This window comes from Sarcophilus harrisii, chromosome 3 (genome assembly GCF_902635505.1).
Source record: "Sarcophilus harrisii chromosome 3, mSarHar1.11, whole genome shotgun sequence".
In the NCBI taxonomy this organism is placed as follows: Eukaryota; Metazoa; Chordata; class Mammalia; order Dasyuromorphia; family Dasyuridae; genus Sarcophilus; species Sarcophilus harrisii.
Genome location: NC_045428.1, coordinates 360,698,782 through 360,720,129, shown reverse-complemented (window position 1 = coordinate 360,720,129; position 21,348 = coordinate 360,698,782). Strand labels below are relative to the sequence as shown.

The window sequence follows — 21,348 nt, the reverse complement described above, 5'->3', positions numbered from 1 at the left end:
CAGAGAAGAGGAAAGAAGATAATGTCAGTCACACAACTTCAGTCTCTTATCTTTTCCACACCCCAGGTTCTTTTTTATGTTATTTTTTTGTTTAGGGAGATAAGGCATTTTGGTTTTTTCTTTCTTTGTTTGGAGGGGTGGTACTGAAGTGGTTAGTTAAGTAGTCGGAATATCTGACAAGAAGAAGGTTGTCTGTGGTATTCTTTCAGTTGTGTCCTATTCTCAGTGATTCCATTTGGGCGTTTTCTTGGCAAAGATACTGGAGTGGTTTGCCAATTCCTTCTCCAAATCATTTTACAGATGAGGAAACTGAGGTAAACAGGGTTAAGTGACTTGCCCAGGGTCATACAATGTCTCAGGCCAGATTTGAACTCAAGAAGATTAGTTTTCCTGATTTCCAGTCACTGCTGGAAATCTAATGCATCACTTAAATTTAAGAGATTAAAATATTAACCGCAAGTCAAACAAAAGAATATAGATCTTTCTAGTGTATCACTTTACTTCCTCAAAGAAGTTTAAGAGATAAAAAATTAACTGTGAGTCAAACAAAAGAACATAGATCTTTCTTCATTTCCTTTGAATGTGAATTAATAAGTATGGAATGCTCCAAAAACTGCAATCTAAGTGTAGTCCTTGGGAGTCCAAAAGTTCCAAATTCAAATTTCATCTCTGATACTTAACTACTTTTGTGACCCTTAAGAAAATAACTTAATCTTTTAGCCTCACTTTTTTTAATTTGTAAAATATGAAAACTGGACTAGATGGTTTTTAAGGGTGCTTTCAATTTTAAATTGGCAATCCTATGATCTATCTATATTTTTTTTTTTGGATGGGGGTCAGAAAAGGGAGAGAATGCTAAATACAGTAACTACTAAGTGTAAAGAAAACATTACTAAAATAAATTAATGGTTGTAAATAAAAATGTCCACTATCACAGATGGACATGAAAATAATTTTATCTTATAGAATAATTTGTTACTGTGATTGTCATTATTCTGGCAATTTATCTGTATTCTTCTCAGCTGTCAAACTTAAAATGTCCTCAAAGGATGGCTTGAATGACTTATTAATCTATCACTTCCCTCTATTCCTTAAAAAGAACATAGTTTTTACCATTCTAACTAAGTCACAAAACTTTTAAGAGATTCTTTTTTATTCATATGCTGATAGATGAAAGAGATATAATATCTAACTTGCAGTTTTTTTCTTAATAATTTAGTAAATATTTGTGTATACTTGACAACTGAGAGATTAATGAAGAAACAGCTATTGATAATCAGAATTTAATAAATGAAGTATATATAGTAAGATTGGAACTTTTCCTCTCAGCAATGGCAATCTGCCCTATGAGTCAGGACTGAGTCATTCTGACCACAAATGAAATAACAACATCCTTTTAAAGATATCAGCAAATGACCTCCTAGTTCAGTAAGTAGTAACAAGATGCTTATGGGGAAATTCCATCCCATTTAAAGAAACAACATTACTACTTGGATATACAAAAGAAAAAATGAGCTTCAAAACTGGAAGTCACAAATACAATACTGTATTTAACAATTTGGTGCATAATATTGCTCTCTTAGAAGATAATGGTGTTGATGTGCAAGAAGTGATTGCATAAATAATAGGGTGAAAGTATAAAAAAGGACTGAGCTCAGAGCCAAGAAACCAGGAATCACAGGATTTTAGATTCTGAGGTGGAAGGAATCTTAGCAGTCATGCAGTTCAATGTTCACATTTCAAAAATGAGGAACTGATGCAGGTACAATTGACTTACTGAAACTCACTTTAAGAGGTAAATAGGAAATCCAGATCCTCTGCCTCTGAAACTAAAGTTTTCTAATAATATCAGGCAAGTCATTTAGTTTTTATGAGCATCATTTTCTTCACTGGTAAAACAGGGGTAATCGATTGGATAATATCTAAATCCTAAGATCCTAAGAATCTTGTAATTTTTATAACTAATCTATTATGATTCACTACTAATCAAATAACTAAAACCAAGTTTTTTTTAAAGCAAAACAAACATGTAAGGAAGAATAATGATTAAAGTTTGAAATATTTAATACTTACATCCGCAATGTCACTATTGGGTCGAGAACCATCTCCACTACTATAATCAATTCTGCCTAACCCATCACCACTGTCTGCTTCTACTTCACTGAGTGGAAGGGAGTCACCAGAAGTCTTGCTGGATAGAACTACAGCTCCATCCTAAAACAGATTTTAATATGTGTGTGTGTGTGTGTGTATATATGCACATACATAAAAAATAAAGTGTTACATTATAGGCCAAAAATAGTAAATAGTAAGCCCTCAAAAAATATTTATTGAAGTTTTTAATTTAACTACAAACACATATAAAAAAGGCATATTTTAAAACAAAAAAAACCTGTTAATGACTGCAGTGATTTTAAACCAATATGTCTATGAATAAGAATAAACTTTTACTTCAGTTAAAATGGCTGCAAGTTGAAACCATAAATGCAACATAGGAACACAACAATCTATAAATCTGTGAAAACACAGTGTGATTTATTTTTCTTGCTAGTTTTTGTCCCTTGGAATTCAAATTATGACACTGTAGCTTTTAGTTAATCAACTCCCCAACCTCAAATTAGTGAACATTTGTGAAGCACTTAGCACAATGCCTAGCATATAGAAGGTATTATAAAAATGCTTATTTAGCTTATCTTTCCTCCTTCATAATTTCAATGAGTCATAAACTTTCAGACACTATTATATAAACAACCACAAAAGGCAGAGACCATATTTTTGGACAGTTATATAAACACCATACAGAGGCATATCTTAATACTCAGATTAACTTTTTTGAAAATCCTTACATTTTTAAAAAGCACACTAGAAAATTCTAAACACTTCAGAATTCAATCAGAGACCTACTTCATCAACAACTCTAATTTCTTACAGGACTTCCTACAAGATCATCAGTTCACAGCAATATATATATATATATATATATCTTTCTTATGTTGGACAGCTCCTTTGAAACATTTCTTGAAGGTAAACCTAAAAGCTTGAAGAACATTCAAATAGCACCATTACCTGAGTTGAGCCTGTTGCTTTGGATAACTGTTCCTGCAACTGAGGAATATGTTTCTTGGCCTCCTGAATCTCCTTAAGCAATCGCTGAGCAGGTGTGCGGCTATAATCTTCTTGTAAGAACTGATAAATTATAAAAAAAAATTTTTGTTAATCATCAAAATCTACTCTTCTTGTGAGTATAACAGTTCACATTATTGATGTTCTTTTGATGAGGATTGTAACATTTCAGCTCTCAACTCTTTATTACAATCTTTGTTTTCCTGACTTCTTCCATGGTCCCATTTCTAAATTAATACCTGTAGCCGTTCCTGCTCTTGCTGTAGCATCTTTCTCAGTATTTCTACTTTCTGGTTGTGAACCACATTGTTTTCTTCCTAAAAAACAAGAAACCAAAGAAAAAGTCAAGCTAAAAAATGAATTTTAAAAGACAATTTCGTACCCCTGTTCAATTTATTAGTAAGTAATAACAGGATTCCTCTATTCCAGATTGTTCCTGGCATTGCCAATGGAACAGACTATAACTATTTCACTTTTTAAAGCTAAATGATCACAAGGGAATTTTCTACTTACACTAACTTGGTTCTCAGAAACATTAGCCATTAACAGCATTGAATGGAAAAAGGAAGCTATTTAAGTAAGTAATATAAAAGTTTCCCATATTCAATTTGGAGGTAAATTTCAATAATTTGTTATCACGCTTTTTTTCATTTCCTATCAAACAGGTTCAATTACATGGTAGTTTTCTAAAATTCAAAATTTTAATGTATACATGGTCTCTACTTCAACCCAGAAATTTAAAGATAAAACAGCAGATATCATCATGTAGCTAAGCTCTTTCCAAGACTCCACCCCTCCCTCCCCCCTCAATTCTTACCCCCATCAACACTGGACTGGTGATTCTCTCTGTATTTCCAGATGTTCCAGGTGAATGGGGTGATGTCATGATGGGAGACATATGTCCAAAGGCTGCTGGCTCCACTTCAGAATCAGCTAATGGGATCTGGGGCGACCCAGGTGGGCGTCCCTGAACAGTGAGAGCTACATAGGAACCCGCTAAAAAAGAAAACAGGCATAGAAAAAAGGAAGGAAAAAAAGAAGAAAATAATATTGATATGGAATTTTTGGTAATCATCAAAGCTTTACAATCAAATAATTAAGGGTTGGAAGGAACTTCTGAAGTCATCTACATCAAAATCTCTCATTTTCTGGGGGAGAACACTGAAGCAGTTCAGTCACATTAAGTGATTGGTCCAGTATCACACAATTACATAATAACAAAGACACATTAAAACCTAGAGCTCTTGCCCCCCAGTCTAGCGCTGTATTTAATCACATTTCTTCATACATATGAGTTAAAAATGAAAATCTTTATTTCTCAGGTCTGAAAGGACTGACTATATCAGAAGGTATTATCATCCATTGATCATCTCTAAAAAGCAAGGGGGTTCGGGGGAGGAGAGGGAGGATTGAGGCACATGACAGCTCTATAAGTAAATTAAATTCTGAGGCTAGCTAAAATAAAAAAAAAAAAAGACTAAAAAGAGTTAAGAAATTTCAAATACATTATTGTCTCTGTTCAAAGAGCAGGCCGTCAAAACTTCAGACTTCACAAAAGTCTTACTCTGATGTCTTATGTTGCAGATATTTCCCTACATTCTCAAAAGTTATATTTTCAGAAGAAACTTCAGAAGGTTCAATCAAATTAAAGACACTTTGAATACAGACCTGGAAATGAACTGTGTGTGCTGAGGACTATCCCAGCTAAGTATAAAAGAACTTTTTGCTGAAAGGATGAAGAGAAGCTGATAAATTTTTTGACCATGGAAACCCATAAAGCATAAATAAATAGAAAATAGTTCTCAGTTTTTTGCAATCCCCTTTTGTTTCTAGAACAAAAATATCAGAGTCGGGAGGGGACAAAGGAGACTAAGAATCATCTATCTGGTCTTTTTTTTAAACCTCTGCTAACATTAAATGATTATTGCTATTTTAAGTGTGAGATCCTTATCTAATCAGTTAATTGCTAAGTTATCTATTAAGGACTTACTGAACTGAATACATAATGATGTTATTAAAAGAAATGAAGACAAAAGACAAGAAAGAAATTGCAACTATATGGGAAGATGGCTTACAAATTCTCCTTAAAGAGTGAAGAAAAGAACTGACAGGATTAGTTTCATTATGTACCTAAAGGTAATACAAAATATTTCATTCAATACTTATTTTCTTTAGAGAACTAATAATGAATTTAGCAAAAGGTCCAGCCATGAAACCATTTGCAATTTGTGTTAAAATTCACTGTGGAGGAAGAGAGAATTCTAAAGAAAATGTGACATGATCCAGCAAACCAAATTTGACATATAACTTGATACCCTGGGAATTTAAGGTAAATATGGGGAGAATGTAAAACCAAGAAAAAATGCTGGAAAATATGGTTTCTAATTAAGAAATAAAAGAGATTAATGTATATATGTTAATTGGGAACGTCAAAACTATGTATCACAAATGTCTGCTTCATAAAAAGAGCTAAATGTAGTAAATGCCAAAGGAGGGAGGCAACTGAAATGAGAGAAAGAGCCCTGACTATGGAGTCAGAGAACTTGTGTTCAAAGTGTACTTTCTGACATTAACTATGGGACTTTGGAAACTCTCTGGGCTTCAATTTACTCACTGACAAAAGAGGAGTTGGCATTAGATTAAGATTCCGTACAGGTCTAGATGTATGACATTAAAAACCGCCCCCCCCCCCCCCAATAAGTAAACTATTTCTTAGTACTTATTTTAGAATTTATATCTTATAACTAGCCAATTAGTGACTGGTTACCAGTGCAAAGAATCAATGTTATACATAATCAGATCAACTGATTAAAAGTCTGATTAAATTAGTACCAATAGAAAAAAAGATAAAGACACAATGTTTGCAATTACATGTTCAACTCAAATTTGAAAGGTGAGAAATAGATAATAGATTAGATATTTTTATACATCTAGAGCTGGAGAGAACCTTTCTGACTCATTTAACATATGCCATTTTACAGAGAAAGAAACTGAGAACCAGAGAGAACAGATGGCTTGCCTAAAAGCAAAAAAGTTATACTAAGAGTAAAAAGGAGAATTAGAATTCAAATTCAAAGCAAATACTATTTCCACTACATACTGACTCTCAATTCCTTCTTGAATCCTAGAGTTTCAGGCACAGAGAGATTAAAGGACTTATCCATGGTCATTCTATTAAATGTTGGAGGTGGTATTTGAACCCAGGTTTCTCCTAATTCTACCACCAGCATTCTTTTCATTATCAGTAGAACTCTCAAATTACTGAGGTGTACAGAATACAAGACCTGATTGCCAAAAAGCATTTGTCTTGGTAGAATAAATACAGCCTTAAAGCTTTCTTGTAAAAGAATGTTTTTATGCATACAACAGATCATACAATTTACTGATGAATAAGAACAAAGAGATCATCTCTATCAATAAGCCCATTTATCAGTATCAAATACTGATTAACATATGAACACATGCCAATAAATACTGTTACTATTGTCAGAGAGGATGTCTTATATAAATTCCAAATGTAAATGTATCTCTCTGTATAATAGGGTTTTCCAGATACTATTATTCACAGATTTTGTTGTTGTTGTTGTTCAGGTTGTGACCACATTTGTTTTTTTTTTTCTTTTCAGACTTTTTGCTATCCCATTTAGGATTATGTTAGGAAAAAATACTGAAGTGATTTGCCATGCCTTTCTCCAGCTCATTTTACAGATGAGAAAACTGAATCAGAGTTAAATGATTTACCCAAGATCACAAGTTAAGACATAATTAAGCATCTGAAGCTGAAGTTGAACTCAGGTCTTCCTGATTCTAGGCTCAAAACTATTCACTGTGCCATCTGATTGCCCATTCACAGATTATGCTGATTAAATGGGCCATGATTTAGAGCCTCCCATATGGGATCCCAGGCCCCTTATGAGATTAGGTAAGCATTCAACACTGGAAAAAACCATCAGATGAAGAATGTACATTTTTAGTTTATGCCTTATAGTTAGATGGCCTATTAAAAAAAAAAAAGTCAGTATATATAATTACAAAGGAGGAGGGAGGGAGGAAGAGTGGGAGAGAGGGTCAATGAGTTAGGCCCAGAAATGAAAATAAAAAAGAGACTAGGTCAAACTACATTTGGAAGACTGATTACAGTGATTCCAAATAGTTCTCTCTTGTCAAATACATCTATTTAATACCAATGTATTCTCAGTAATAATAAATGCTATTATTTATGGAATCTCAGGTAGATCAAATTTTAAGGTGATCTAAAGATCAATGGGAAGGATAGAGTATATCACCAACAAAGACTTATGTCGGAAAAATGATATGAAGACACATATAACTGGGAAAAGAGATGATCAGTCACATAGCAACACATATGGGTAACACAAGTAGGGTACTGGTCCATAAAATATTAAAAATACAAAAAAGGCTGTATCTGCCCAGAATTATGGATTGCATTTTTTGTTGAAAATTTATGGAAAGACATGGAAAAGAATCACACTTGAAAAGAAGACATAAACAGTAGAAAGAATACCCACATGGATGAAATCTTATATCAAAGTAACAGATTAGGCAAGGTTACTAAATTTCTGGAAGAGCGAAATCCAATTTTAAATGATTTCAATAAACTGGGGAAATAGTCTCACAAAAATACACAATAGTATACTTAGGACCAAAAAAGAAAATAAAGAATGGGAAAATACTAATTAGGCATCTGTTGGGGAAACTATCTAGCTGCCCTTAAAAACCATACACTGGACTGGGAGGCAAGAACTTCTTTATGGCATGTTATTTTAGTTGCTCAGATCATTCCCCAGAGACAATTTTTGCTTAAGTCCTCATTTTCAGTTGGCTTTTGTTAAAATGAAGCTTTAACAGCGGAATTACCATGAAAAAAGTGGTAGTGTCTAGTTTTAGTTAACATATTTATAAAATGATATGAAGAAGATTAGGACAAAAGCAATAAAAGGGATGGTAAACAAGTATGTAGAAAAAAGAAATAAAGGAGTCAGACTTATTTGTCTTTAAGAAAAGGCAGTCATGAAGATACTTAGTAAGAGTGTTTTGTAGTACAAAGAGTCTAGGTCTGGAAGCCAGGAGACCTAATACTGGCTCTACTTGTATTATCTTAGATCAGGGTGTCAAACTGAAAGCCTGAAAATCCTGAGTGTGGGAACCATATTAAAATGTAATTCAGAAATGTTTAACTGAATAAATTTTTAAAATACAATACAGATAATGTTAATTTGTAATTTGTTTACAATTTTCTTTCTCTGTTTTAGCTTTTTTCTGGTTTAGCTATCAGCACTATATATGTGCTGTCAAAGGAATTTGATATCAGAGAGTTTTGAGCTACAGCAAAAGAGGAGGCTCAAACTTCCACTAAAGTAAATTGCAAGATTCTTTCCTAAAGTGGGGAATAGATTATTGAGAAGCTGTAGAAGGAAAAAGAAAGTTTAGAACCGCTTCTGTGAGGAGTGAGATAGAATTCTAGTAGCATTTTCTTGTTCCAGTTGAAGAACATGCAATTCTAATGCATCCAGGTAAGCAGAATTTCCTCCAGGTTCAACCTGCAACTTGTTATTAGTAAGAACAGAAAAGGACAGTGATAGTAATTCCAGGCCGAAGTTTTACAAAAGAGTAATGGCAGGACAAAAGAGGCAGGTGAATCAAGAGAAGAGTGTAGAGCTGAAATGACTATTGGGTTGATGTTAGAGAATGAGGTGAGTAAAGAAAGGTCAAAGTTAATGGCTTGAAAATACTGAAGATTAGAAGGAATGAAGATTTTTGGTGAGGTTGAACAGACCAATTTCTCTAATGAATATAGATGCGAAAATTTTGAACAAAATACTACAGCAACATATCACAAGAATTATATACTAGGATCAAGTGATATTTATAAGAATAAACACTCTTTACACAAATAAAGAGAGATCTAAAGAACTGGAAAAATATTAATTATTCATGGGTAGCCCAAGTAGTGCCATATCAAATAAAGTACCAAAAAATTATTTGATACAGCCAGAAAAAAATAGCAACAAAATTCAACTAGAAAAACAAAAGGTCAATAATATTCCAGGAATGGGTAAAAAAAGGTGACCTAATAATACCAGATCTCAAACTACATTAGAATAGATTTGGCACAAAGGAGAGAATAATCAATAATTTCAAGTTTGATAAACCCCAAACCTCCAGCTTCTGGAATAAGAACTCACTGTTTGACAAAAATTTCTGAGAAAACTAGAAAACAATAGAACACAAGCCAAGTATGGTTCAATATCTCACACTGTGTACCAAGATAAGGTCAAAATGGGTGCATGATTTAGACCTAAATGGTGACACCACAAGCAAATAAGAAGAGTAAGGAAAAGTCTACCTACCTGTCTGATCTATGGGGAATGGAAGAATTCATGAAATCTGAACTCACAAAGATGAGTCTTTTTGACTCTAGATTCTTCTATCCACAATACCAACTAGCTGCCCCAATGATTTCTTACTTGTCAAATCTATTCTTTTCTTGGTCCTAATCCTTCATGACAATTAACCACTCTCTCCTTCCTAGATGTTTTTTCTTCTCAGAATTTTCACACCATTATTCTCTTCTGGTTCACCTCCAATTGCTCCTTTTTAGTTTCCTCTGCCAGTTCATTATCCAAATATCATGCTCTCAACTGTAATGTTCCCCCAGATTTTTCCAAGGCCTTTGTCTTTTCCCTCTATATCTGGAGTTATATCTAATATTTGTAGTTATTGGCCTCTTTGGCAGGTGGTGACTATAATTGATCCCTTCTTAGAATAATATTTATAAATGAGGAAAATACATAAATGAAATTACAAAGGAAGCCAATTATGTTCATAGAACCCCTAAATATATCAAGAGATAGATTTCGAGGGGTCCTCAGCCTCAGTTACGAACTCTTGCTCTATATTTTCCTTATAACTCATCAATTTCCACTGTTTTAACTGTTATTTCCATATTGATGATTCTTAGACCGATAAGATTTAAACACTCCTTTGAGCAAAAATGTGGGAAGACCAGATCTCTCAGATCCCTTCTAGTTTAAATTTATCATTTGATAAAATCTTCCATTTCTTTTCATCTTTCTTTTCCTCAATTCCAAGAAATTACCTAAAATATGCTACATTTCTTTCAGATATTTTTCTAATACTATGTCAACTAGCATAAATGGAGAGAACTCTATAGAGTTCACAGCATAAAAAACTATCAGCAAATTAGTAGTGTTGCTCAGACACAGACAACTCTTAACTATTTCAGGGAATGCCCAATTTAAAAAGTCATTATCATTTACTTACATTTGATCAGCTTTACCACTTCCAAATGGTTTGAATGAGTCACTAGAGTTCCATTTACCTATAAGAAAAAAAAATAAGAAAGGAATTGGGTATATATAATTACAATGGTATAAAGGACATAAATACTCATCTACAAACTTGCACATATAACACAAAATGTCCATAATGGAGATATGAAACTATGTTTATATTGATGATTCAATTTTCCTTCATCATCATTATTAATATGGGCAATCAATGTGCATTCAATACTATTATGAATCTTTGTGTAAGATAAGGCTTCTTACTATGCAGTATATTACATCCTATTCAAATGAAAAGACATATCACACAATGAACTTTCAAATCCTTCAGAATGGAGTACTTGCAAATATGAGACATTTTTGTTTTTTCACATGAACATATTCCACAGCCATGGTGTCAAATAAGCAAATAAAAAAATAAAGGATTAAATAACATTTTCAGAAAAATATTACATTTCCCTCTCCCCTAAAACCTAACAAGTTCACTTTCAAACATTTTAAATTAAATTTACATATTACTCGAAAGCTCTAAAATTTAAGTGCTTTCTCACATTTTTTTTTAATATAACATTTTTCAACAAATCTCTACTAGGTCACATGAGCTATCTGAGGACAGGAGAATGTCTAGTTTACTAGCTCCTAGCATAATATCTCATTCATAGTAAAAACTTAAATGTTGGTTGAACTGGACTCAAATACAACAAATCAATCCTTTTTTTTTTTTTTAGCTAAACAGTATGCATGGCATGTAATTGGGTTACTATTTAGAAAACATCAATCAAGGACTACATAAGCATCATTCAGCAAAACATCAAAAGAAAAAAAAATCTTTACCTTGATGATTCGATCACCTGTTTGTACTCCAGCCCGCATGGCTGCTCCATCTAAAGAAAGATTTGGTTATTCAATTCCTTAAATTCAATGAATATTAGAATGGTCTTATTTATTCTTGAGTCTCTGCTTTATTCAAGATGTCTTTGTAAAAAAAAGTAATTTGATAGTGACACAAATAACTAAAATGTCAGGAATCTAGCTTTTTTCCATAAATAAAACAGCACACTGTATTTTGGCCATTGTAACATAACATTCAAACATGTAACTACGCATGTGTGTACAAACACACACGTGCGTGCGCACACACATGCCTCCCCCCTCCATGTATGCAGGCAGTGTGGCCTAATGGACAGAAAGCTGATCTCACTGACAGGAAGACTTAAATTTCAGTCCAGTCTCTCACATATATTAGCTATATAACACCAAACAAGTTACTTAATCTCTCATTCTTTCAAGCAACCGTAAATTACAGAATGGGTGCTAAATGTGTATTGGTATAGAAGTTTTTCCTTTAAAAGCTACCCATAATAGGGAAGCTAGATGGACAGTGGATACAAGGATACAACTCTGGCTTTAGAGTCTAGAGGACCTGAGTTCACATTCGACCTTACGCACTGACTACTTTCTAGCTATGTGACCCTGGACAAATCACTTAACCATGCAAACTCCCCCACAAAAACAAACAAGGCTGCCCATAATAATTAAATCACAGGTCTCATCTGAAATGATATACATAGATGAATATACAAACTCACATGCACATATGTGTATTACACACACATTTTATATAATAAACAAAAACTTCTTACTTTTTGAAAACACTAAACAAATACTGAGATAATTTCACTCACAGGTGAGTGTACACTTTATCTAATTTATAATAGATACAAGGTACTCTAACCCCCTAGTCTTCTTCCTCGCCAAAAGTAAAGCATGGGATAGAAATCTAGATTTTCTAATGTTACCCTTTTACTTTCTGAGAAATGAAACACAGTTAACAACATGCTTATAAAGAACGGCTTGGCTTGCCTTCTTTAACAGACTGTACGAAGACTGGATTGTCTCCACTGACTGTCAGCCCAAATCCATTGTCATCCTTCTGGATTATCACACAGCGCTGAACAAGACCTATTCAAAATATGGGATGAAGAAAGGAAGACATAATATAAGAAAAAAGAAAAATACAAAAATGGTTATTAAATATCAGTCACCAAGCACATCTTGGAAGAATTACAAAGTAACAAATAAAAATCTATGTAAATGGGGGAAAAAATATCTAGGAACCAAAAATCCTCCTGAAGAGAAATGTCAGTAAGATCACAACCGGACTATAGTAATTTTTCAATTCAATGTTAGAGTAGAATTGATTGTAAGAATAAGGAAACCTGGCTGAGGAAAGTATTAAGAATGACAGTCTTAAAGCAAAATAACCCATAGTTTTTATTCTACACTATTATAAATTTAAGTGGTTTTTTTTAATGATAAACTCAAACATTTTAAGATAAACTTAAACTCTTCCTGTTCTGCAAAAAAAAAAAAACAAACAAAAACCAAAAAAGACCCTAAGATCAGAGCGATAGTAGAGCTAAAAAGGAACTCAGAGAAAATCTAATCTAACTCCCTCATTTCCTCATGAGGAAGTCAAAGCCCAGGGAGAGTAATTTTACAGAAAAAGATTTTAAAGGGAAACTCAATTTTGAAGTAAAGTACTTGTGTGAATATGTGTATATACATGTATACATATGCAAACATATACATACATACATACATAGGGAACATATGCAAACATATAGATACATATATACAGGGAAAAGAGGAGTGGCAGTGCTGAGAAACAAGACTATAATTATATGAAAGACCTAGCCTATACAGTACATTCAAGAAGGTAAATAGAAAGAGCTAATAAAAGAAGAAAGAGAAGAAAAGTCATGATTGGACCACATTCACCCTCATTCACTCATATGCTTGTCTGTAAAATGAGGAAATAAAGTCAAAATTATCCCTAAAGTCACTTTCAACTCTAGTAATTTAGTATATATAAAAATAAAATATATACGAGTATATACAAAAATAAAAATAGGATAAAAGCCAATAATCAGATAACAAAAAATTCAGAATAAGTTCATTCTTAATGAAATATTAAATGGGGGAGGAGGAAAAATTAAAGGAAAATATAGTAACTGTGAAGCAGTGAGAAAAGTTTCAGATCTGGAATGAGAGGCCTAGGTTTGAATCCTGGCTCTGATAACTAACTATATGATCTTGAACAAGTCATGGTATTAATTCTGCTAGTACTCACTTTTCTTAAGTATAACTTGGGGATATAACCTAAGAGTTAAATAAAATGTGTTTCATAAACCTCAAATTATTATAAAGTAAGATTATAATGAATATAAATTTTAATTCAATGTTCTTTTTTTTTTTGAACTTTAATAACTTTTTACTGACAGATTAATTCAATGTTCTAACAACTTTTGTTAACCCCAAGGAAACACTTTCACTAAACCCTATAAAGTACAGGATCTGTAACTAAGATAAGGAAGAGGAAAGAATGTTTTTTCTGACAAAAATGCACTGCTATAGAATTACTGGTTTTTTGTGATGTTAGGAGGCACTTAGCAAGTAATGTAGGTCCCCAACCCTGCTCAGTCATCTGAGCACACACACGTAGCAAAAAAAAAAAAAAAAAAAAAAAAAAGATTATTGGGGGTTAATAAAATATTCTTTTAAAATACAAAAAATACTTGGAAAGTGAAATCAATCACATGTTGGTATGAATGACTTTAATCAGACAATCAGATCAAGATGTAGGGTATGTGGCACCAGAATTTTATTGAAGTATTCGATGGAAAAGGAAGCAAAATCTTGAAGGGTAGGCCCTAGACAATCAAAACATCAGGTGCAGGGGACCATAACCAGGAAAGGTACTGAGAAAGGAAAATAAAAGAATGAAAGACAAACTATTTTTCAACTGTTCTAGGGTTCCTAATCTGTCTAAGCTAAAATATCAAAACTAATTCCGATAGCTCCAAACCTCTCCATTTCCTAATTTAATTCCCCCTTTCTAACCTGGGGATTCTACATCTGGTCTCTTTGAACTATTTTCACTAATGTAAAACTTATTTTCCACCCACAACTTCTCTTCCTTTTTTGTTAAAGTCATTAGTAGTCCCCTTCTCCAGTAAACAACATTTTACCATTTAAGAATTGCTAGACCTAGTAGAGAAGATATATTTTAACAACTTAAAATATTTTTATGCATGTCAAAGAGTAATTTCTGAATCTACAGTATTCAAATTTAATGAAATCTCCTTAACAAGTACTTATTAAATACCTACTAGATGCCAGGAAATGGATTAGGTGCTCAGGATATGAAGACAAAAATTAAATAGTCCTTGCCTCCAAGGAACTTAAATTATGTCAAGTAGGACAATAAGTATATAGAGCTGCATAAACAAATATACATCTGTGCCTTTTTTTGATCAAATTATTGCTTTATCTTACACTTTAACTGAAAACACATTTTTGCAATTAAAAATACATCTTACTGACTCAGAAAACTTCTCTTCCTTAACAATCAAAATACATAAAATTACTCTTCTTCCTTCGAAAGCAACTATTTTCACCCTGGGTTATAAACTATCAAGCTATTATTGCTCTTTACTTCTTCAATATATAACAGACAATAACTTTTTTATTAACACTTCCTCTGTAAGGTCCCAATCCTGTGTTCTAAAATTTACATGTTCAGCTGAGAAAAAAAAATTTTTTACAGCTAGTGTTTCTGATAAAGACCTCATTTTTAAAGTACACAGAAAACAGAGTCAAATTTATAATTCATTCCCCAGTTGCTAAATGGTCAAAGGATATGAACATGCAATTTTCAGATGAAGATAAATAAATAAAAACCATTAATAGTCATATGAAAAAATACTAGAAATCACTATTGATTAGAGAAATGGAAATTAAAACAGTTCATAACTATCAGATTGCCTAAGATGACAAGAAAAGATAATGACAAATATTGAGAAAACTACAGTAATTCATTGTTGGTAGAGTTATGAACTATTCCCGTTATTTTGAAAAGCAATTTGGAACTATTTCCAAAGAGCTAGAATACTAAGGATACTCTTTGATCCAACAGTATCACTCTGTATCCCAAAGAGATCAAATGAAGGGAAAGGACCCACATGTACAAAAATGTTTGAGACAGTTCCTTTTGTAGTAGTAAAGAATTGGAAACTGAGTGCCCATCATTTGGGGAATGGCTGACTAAGTCATGTGTATGACTGTAAAGAAATATTATTGTTATATAAAAAATGATGAGCAGGATGATTTCAGAAAAGCCTGAAAAGACTTATATGAATTGATGCTGAATGAAGTGAGAACATCATACTAAAACGCAAAATTATATGATGATCAACTATAATAGATCTAGCTCTTCTTGGCAGTACACTGATCCTCAACTATGACAAAAGACTTGGGATAGAAAATGTCATCTGCATCCAGAGAGAAAACAATGACGATTGAATGTGTATATCAAAGCATACTATTTTCACCTTTTCAAAATCTGTTTGTTTTTTTTTTCTTTTTTACTGTTTTCCCTTTTGTTCTGATTTTTCTTTCACAACATGAATACTATGTAAATATGTTTAAAATGATAGTATATGTATAACCTACATCGGATTGCTTCTTATTTTGGGGAGGGAGGCAGAAAAGAAAATTTGGAACTCAAATCTTACAAAAATGAATGTTGAAAGCAATCTTTCAACAATGTAATTGTAAAAATAAAATGCTACTAAAAATATTCTACAATTTAAAGTCTTAGAGAGCCTCTTTGTGTCACTGAGAGGCAAAATGAATCAAGTCACAGAGCTAATTTAAATTTAAACAAGTTATCTTGAGTTCACCATGGACAAGGGCTAGTTCAAGCAAGTCCTAACAAATGCCTCCTGGAATGTAAGGAAGAAAAGTAAAAATAAACTCTATACATACATACATACATACATATGTAAAATATGCATGTTTTCTCTGGAATCTTTCTAAAAATTCAGATTTTAAAGCTAGAAGGAATTGATGAAATCATCTAACTTAGCTTACTTATTCCACAGACATGAAAACTGAGACAAAGAAGAATTAATTTATGGTCCTAAGCTACTCGGCTAATAACTGGTAGAATCTGGATCAGAATTCATTTCATTTGACTTCAATGCATCAATTCAATTTGAGTAATTCCAATATCACTTTCATTTCATTTCAACAAGTTTTTATTGACCTAAGCACCTAATGCTACACTAAGGGGCAGTGTGGTAGGGATAGAGGACTTGTCTTTTACTCAGAAAGCCTGGGAAAAAGAAGAAATGGGGAATGTAAGGGGATGGAGGTGGAAGTGATGAAAATAGAAACAAGATTTCTGTCTTTTAAGTATCCTTCTCACCCAGAAGCCACAACCAGAGTGGAAAGATGTGGAAAATGCAAAAAGTGGAAGATGCAAAAAAACCAATTTAGGTATAATATCAAAAAGAACATAATGATTAAGAGTTGTCCAAGAATGAAAATGATACCTAGGCAAGGTGGTTGCCTCACTGGAGAAGCTGGATGATACTGAGCATATTATATTGGAGATTCCTTAGCATGGTATCTAGTACATAGTTAATGCTTAATAAATGTTTGTTCACTTAATAGGCAGCAGTAGGAATAGATAAATGCTTAGGTCCTTCTGACCCTAAAATTCTGAGTCTGCAATTCTCTTATCAAAATGAAGTATTAGAAAAGCTATCACATGAGAAAGAACTAAGTAATAAAATAATAATAATAATGATAATAAGTGGAAAAACAAATGGTGATCAGAAAGTATCATTGAAAGTAACAGGAAATATCAGGCCTGAAGTCGAGAAGACCTGAGTTGAAATCTGACCTCAAGAGTAATACTTAACATTTCCTAGCTGTGTGACCCTGGGCAAGTCACTTAACCCCAATTGCCTCAGGGGAAAAAAGTTAGCAGGAAAGAAATAAAAAGTGGCCTCCAAAGGCTAACCAACTTATATCCCTAAAATTCAACTGAATTTTCCTTTCAATTAATAATTTTTTTCATGTCAAATGTTTTTTGTCTCTCAGTTCAACACTTAATACACATTTATATTTTGCTTCCTCATGCATATATGAAAAAATTTTAAATCTCTTCCAAAAATGTAAACTTTTGAGATAACATTGTTTGAAACTTCTAGGACACTGATTAGCTAATGGACTTGACATTTTCCCCAATCCTCATCAACTCTTAACACTAACAATAAATTGGACAATAGAGAGAACCCAATATGGGAAAATCCTTATGAATTAACATTGAAGAACACCAATCCTTAAAAAGCTCCCTTAGTACCTCTGTCCTACTACACACCCAAAAGGGATGCACAAAAGGACCTCAAAGATAGTAAGGAGGGAACAATAAGGGAATACCTTCCAACTGCAGACTTCTATATGTCCTTTCAATTACTGATTTCCCTACCCTCATATTAAAAAAAAAAAAAAATGAAGACACTGATTCTAGGAATGAAGGAGAAGGAAAATAGGAAAGCATGCTGCCTTTTATCTGGAGTAGTCCCTAAACAAGGAACTTCCAAATCTGCAGAGGTCTGAAACACTCTCCCTTCTTTCACTCAAGCTGGGGAGGGATGGGGGGAAAGAAGGCAGACAAAGAAAAGATGTGAAGCAAGAGAAGAACTGACTGCGTGAGTGGCTATAAAAGGATTTAGGAAATGGCAACTCAGCTGGGAACAATACCGTCCCTTCTCCCCAGTTTATGAAGAATCAAGAGCTAATGAAATCTAAACCCCACCAAATAGCAGATTAATATTCCTTTTGAGCTCAACCCTTTATTCATGTATATCCATAGGGTCTATCCATCAGGAAAGAAAGGAAAGTGAAAAAATGAGTGGGCAATATAAGGTAAAAACACAGAAACACCAAAACTTACAAGAAGAAAACTCAGCAAAAGCACAAAACACTAGCAGATTAATGAACAAAAAAGATGCTAAGAAAATTAGAAGGATGAGAAGGATGTAAAGAGATTACAAAGCTCTCAAGTTTCTAGAAATATCATAAGACAAATGAGAGAGAACCAATGCCTGGTGAAACAATCTTGTAGAATGCCAAGAAACTACAGAACGAGGAACTCTAGAATAGTATAAAAGGAAAATGAAATCCATTAAAAAAAAAATCCTAAGAAAGAAAATATCATAAGGATCTAAAAGTAGTACTTTAAAAAAAAAATTCCATAGGCAGACTAGAACAATTTTCCTAAGAAGCAAAGAGAATCAAATTAATTTATAATACAAAATGTCAGAGTGGAATTAAAACAGGAAGAAAACAAAAAAAAAAATGTATCTTTTTTTAAAATAACTCATCTCTATACAAGTCAAAGCTTCAAAGACAAGCTGGACAGAAACAACTTACAAATCATAGTACTCTTAAAATAATATGACAAATTTAAAAAAAATACTTGAATATCATAATTCAAGGAATAATATAAGAAAACTGTCCAGAACTTAAGAAAAGAAAGCACCAATTGAAAGAATACAGATTGCTTCAATAATGGTTAAATTTAACAAATCCAATAATGAATAATAAATTCTACAAGTGATCAAGAGACCTTCAAATATAAAACAAAATCAAGTTATACAAGATTATCTTGCTAATCACTTAAAACCATAAAGTAGAATGGAACAGTACAAGGTGTTCCAAAAGCTTTAAGCTAATTGATCTAACATTTTTTTTGAGATACTCTGTACTAGTGCAAAAGGTAAAGAAGCTCAAACTGCAACCCAAAATGACACCACTTACAAATCTGAGTCTATTCATCAATGAAAAAATATAGGCATTTAACAAAATAGAAGTATCTGGGGTATTTCTGAAAATAACACATTTATTCATGTTCAAGCATGTACATGCGTGCATGCACAGGTTGCGTACACACACACACACTCACACACACACACTCTCTCTCTCTTCCTACCCCCAACAGAAGAAAGTTAATTAAGTTATCAAGGTAACTAAACAAAATTTATTGAAGGTAGTTATCAATACTAATTAGCTAATTCAATTACCCACTTAAAAATATAAAAAAGAAACAAAAAGGTTAAGTGTTATGACTTTCAAATAACTCAATAAAATAAGTAGTAATAAATTCAATTAATAATTATTTTATTTAATAATAAATTAGTTAATAGATTAATAAATAATGCAGCACAGTATGACTTATGCTTGCCAAAAGTATATCAAAGGCTGTCCAATGCAGTTGGTAGTCATGATTCAATGTCAACTTAGGAGGAGGTCTTCAGTAATATAACCCAAGAATTTTCCCTAGGTCCAATAGTGTTTAACTTTTACACACACACACACACACACACACACACACGTTAGCTTTTATGGGTGTGTGTGTGTGTGTAAGTGTGTGTGTATATATAAAATGGAATTGAATAAAGATATAGAATATTTATGAAATCTGAAGAAGACAGAACTAAGAGAGAGAGTTAACATTTTAGATAACAGAATCAGGATTCAAAAAGATTATCATGGGTTAGAAGACTAAGTTGAATCTAATAAGATGAAATTAAAAGGTTAAAATAAGTTTCTATATTTGGATTAAAAAATTCAACAAGTTTAACATAAAAAATACTATTAATGGGTCTAAAAAATTAGAAAAGTTTTAGTGAATCAATAGTACAATATGGCAATCAAGGGAGAGTGAGGGAGGGGGAAGAGGGAGAGAAACAGAGAGACAGAGACACAGAAACAGAGACAGAGTCAGAGACAGAGATACAGAGAGAGAGAGAGAGAGAGAGAGAGAGAGAGAGAGAGAGAGAGAGAGAGAGAAGAGAGAGAGTGTGTGTGTGTGTGTGTGTGTGTGTGTGTGTGTGTGTGTGTGTGTGTGTGTTACACTACATTAAGACAGACAAAAGGGTCTAGGACCAGAAAGCTGAGAGCCACAATATAATTCCCTGATCAGAATACAGCTGTGGCATTCATTTGACAATGGACATCACACAACATGAAGTTGGAGAACATTTAGAGAAGGATAATTCAAATGATAAAGGGTTTTGAATCATATTCTATAAAGATATCTATCTTCAAGAATCTAAAGGACTTATTAGCTGGAAAAGGGATTTGACATTTTCTGCCTGATGCCAGAGAGTAAAACTCAAAATGGGTAAAAGTTGCAAAAAGGCAAATTTAGTCTCAGAATAAAGAAAATAAACTTGCTAATAATTAGTGCTACCCAAAAATGGAATGGGCTGTTTGAGGGACCAGCAAAGATTTTTCCTCACTAAAGATCTCTATGTACCAATAAGATGACCACCAAATGACTACTTATGAGATATCAGTTGTAGAAGAGATTGTTGTTTGGATATGTATCTAGAATTACCTATTGACCAGACTAAGGCATACAACTGGAAGAAAAGCCCGGAGAATTGATCCATCAGTAGAGATTAATTCTACTGAGTTAGGACAAACCCTGCAAATAGACAATAAACTGAGATATTGAACAAACTGAATTCCAATTGGGAAATTGCTTAGGGCTTTAAATTACCCAGTTTCTTCTTGAAACAAAGATTTCTTTAGGGAAACAATACTGATCTCTCTTGTTTTTATAAGACTTTCATTTATTTGATTTTTAATATCTCTATTTCTAAGTCCCAGGCCACACATTACTCCTGCAATGGATACATTCTTCGTCCTTCTCTATCTTTAACCCATGGTGAATAAATCCAATTCTATATATTATCCTCTAACAAATAAGTTCTTGGTCCTCTTGTCTTTTCACATATCATGCCTTAATAAACCCCAACCTTTGATTAGTTGCAATTCATTCCTACTTAATGATTCCATCCCATTCATCTTCTCCAGAAGAACGTTTCTTCCTCCCTTACTGGAACACTAATATTAAATCTCTTCCTATTTATTGACTGCTTCCCCCTTCTACTTAAAATCATGCCCAAATTTCCCTGCTAGCCATATCTCTCATCTGATCAGCTAACCTCTTTGAAAAAAATTATTTATACTTGGT

At 32.9% G+C, this 21,348-nt stretch overlaps 1 protein-coding gene across 2 annotated transcripts in view; it reads right to left on the bottom strand.

Annotated features, from left to right (window-relative positions):
- ARHGEF12 (Rho guanine nucleotide exchange factor 12) overlaps positions 1-21,348 on the bottom strand; it is a 164,226-nt gene that overhangs the window by 50,379 nt on the left and 92,499 nt on the right. For both annotated transcript variants that reach the window (XM_031960156.1, XM_031960157.1), the window contains 7 exons: positions 12,315-12,413; positions 11,286-11,335; positions 10,429-10,486; positions 3,941-4,119; positions 3,363-3,440; positions 3,067-3,186; positions 2,074-2,214 (listed from right to left, as the gene is read on the bottom strand). In XM_031960156.1, coding sequence (XP_031816016.1) covers positions 2,074-2,214; positions 3,067-3,186; positions 3,363-3,440; positions 3,941-4,119; positions 10,429-10,486; positions 11,286-11,335; positions 12,315-12,413 — 725 coding nt within the window. The remainder of the gene's footprint in view (positions 1-2,073; positions 2,215-3,066; positions 3,187-3,362; positions 3,441-3,940; positions 4,120-10,428; positions 10,487-11,285; positions 11,336-12,314; positions 12,414-21,348) is intronic.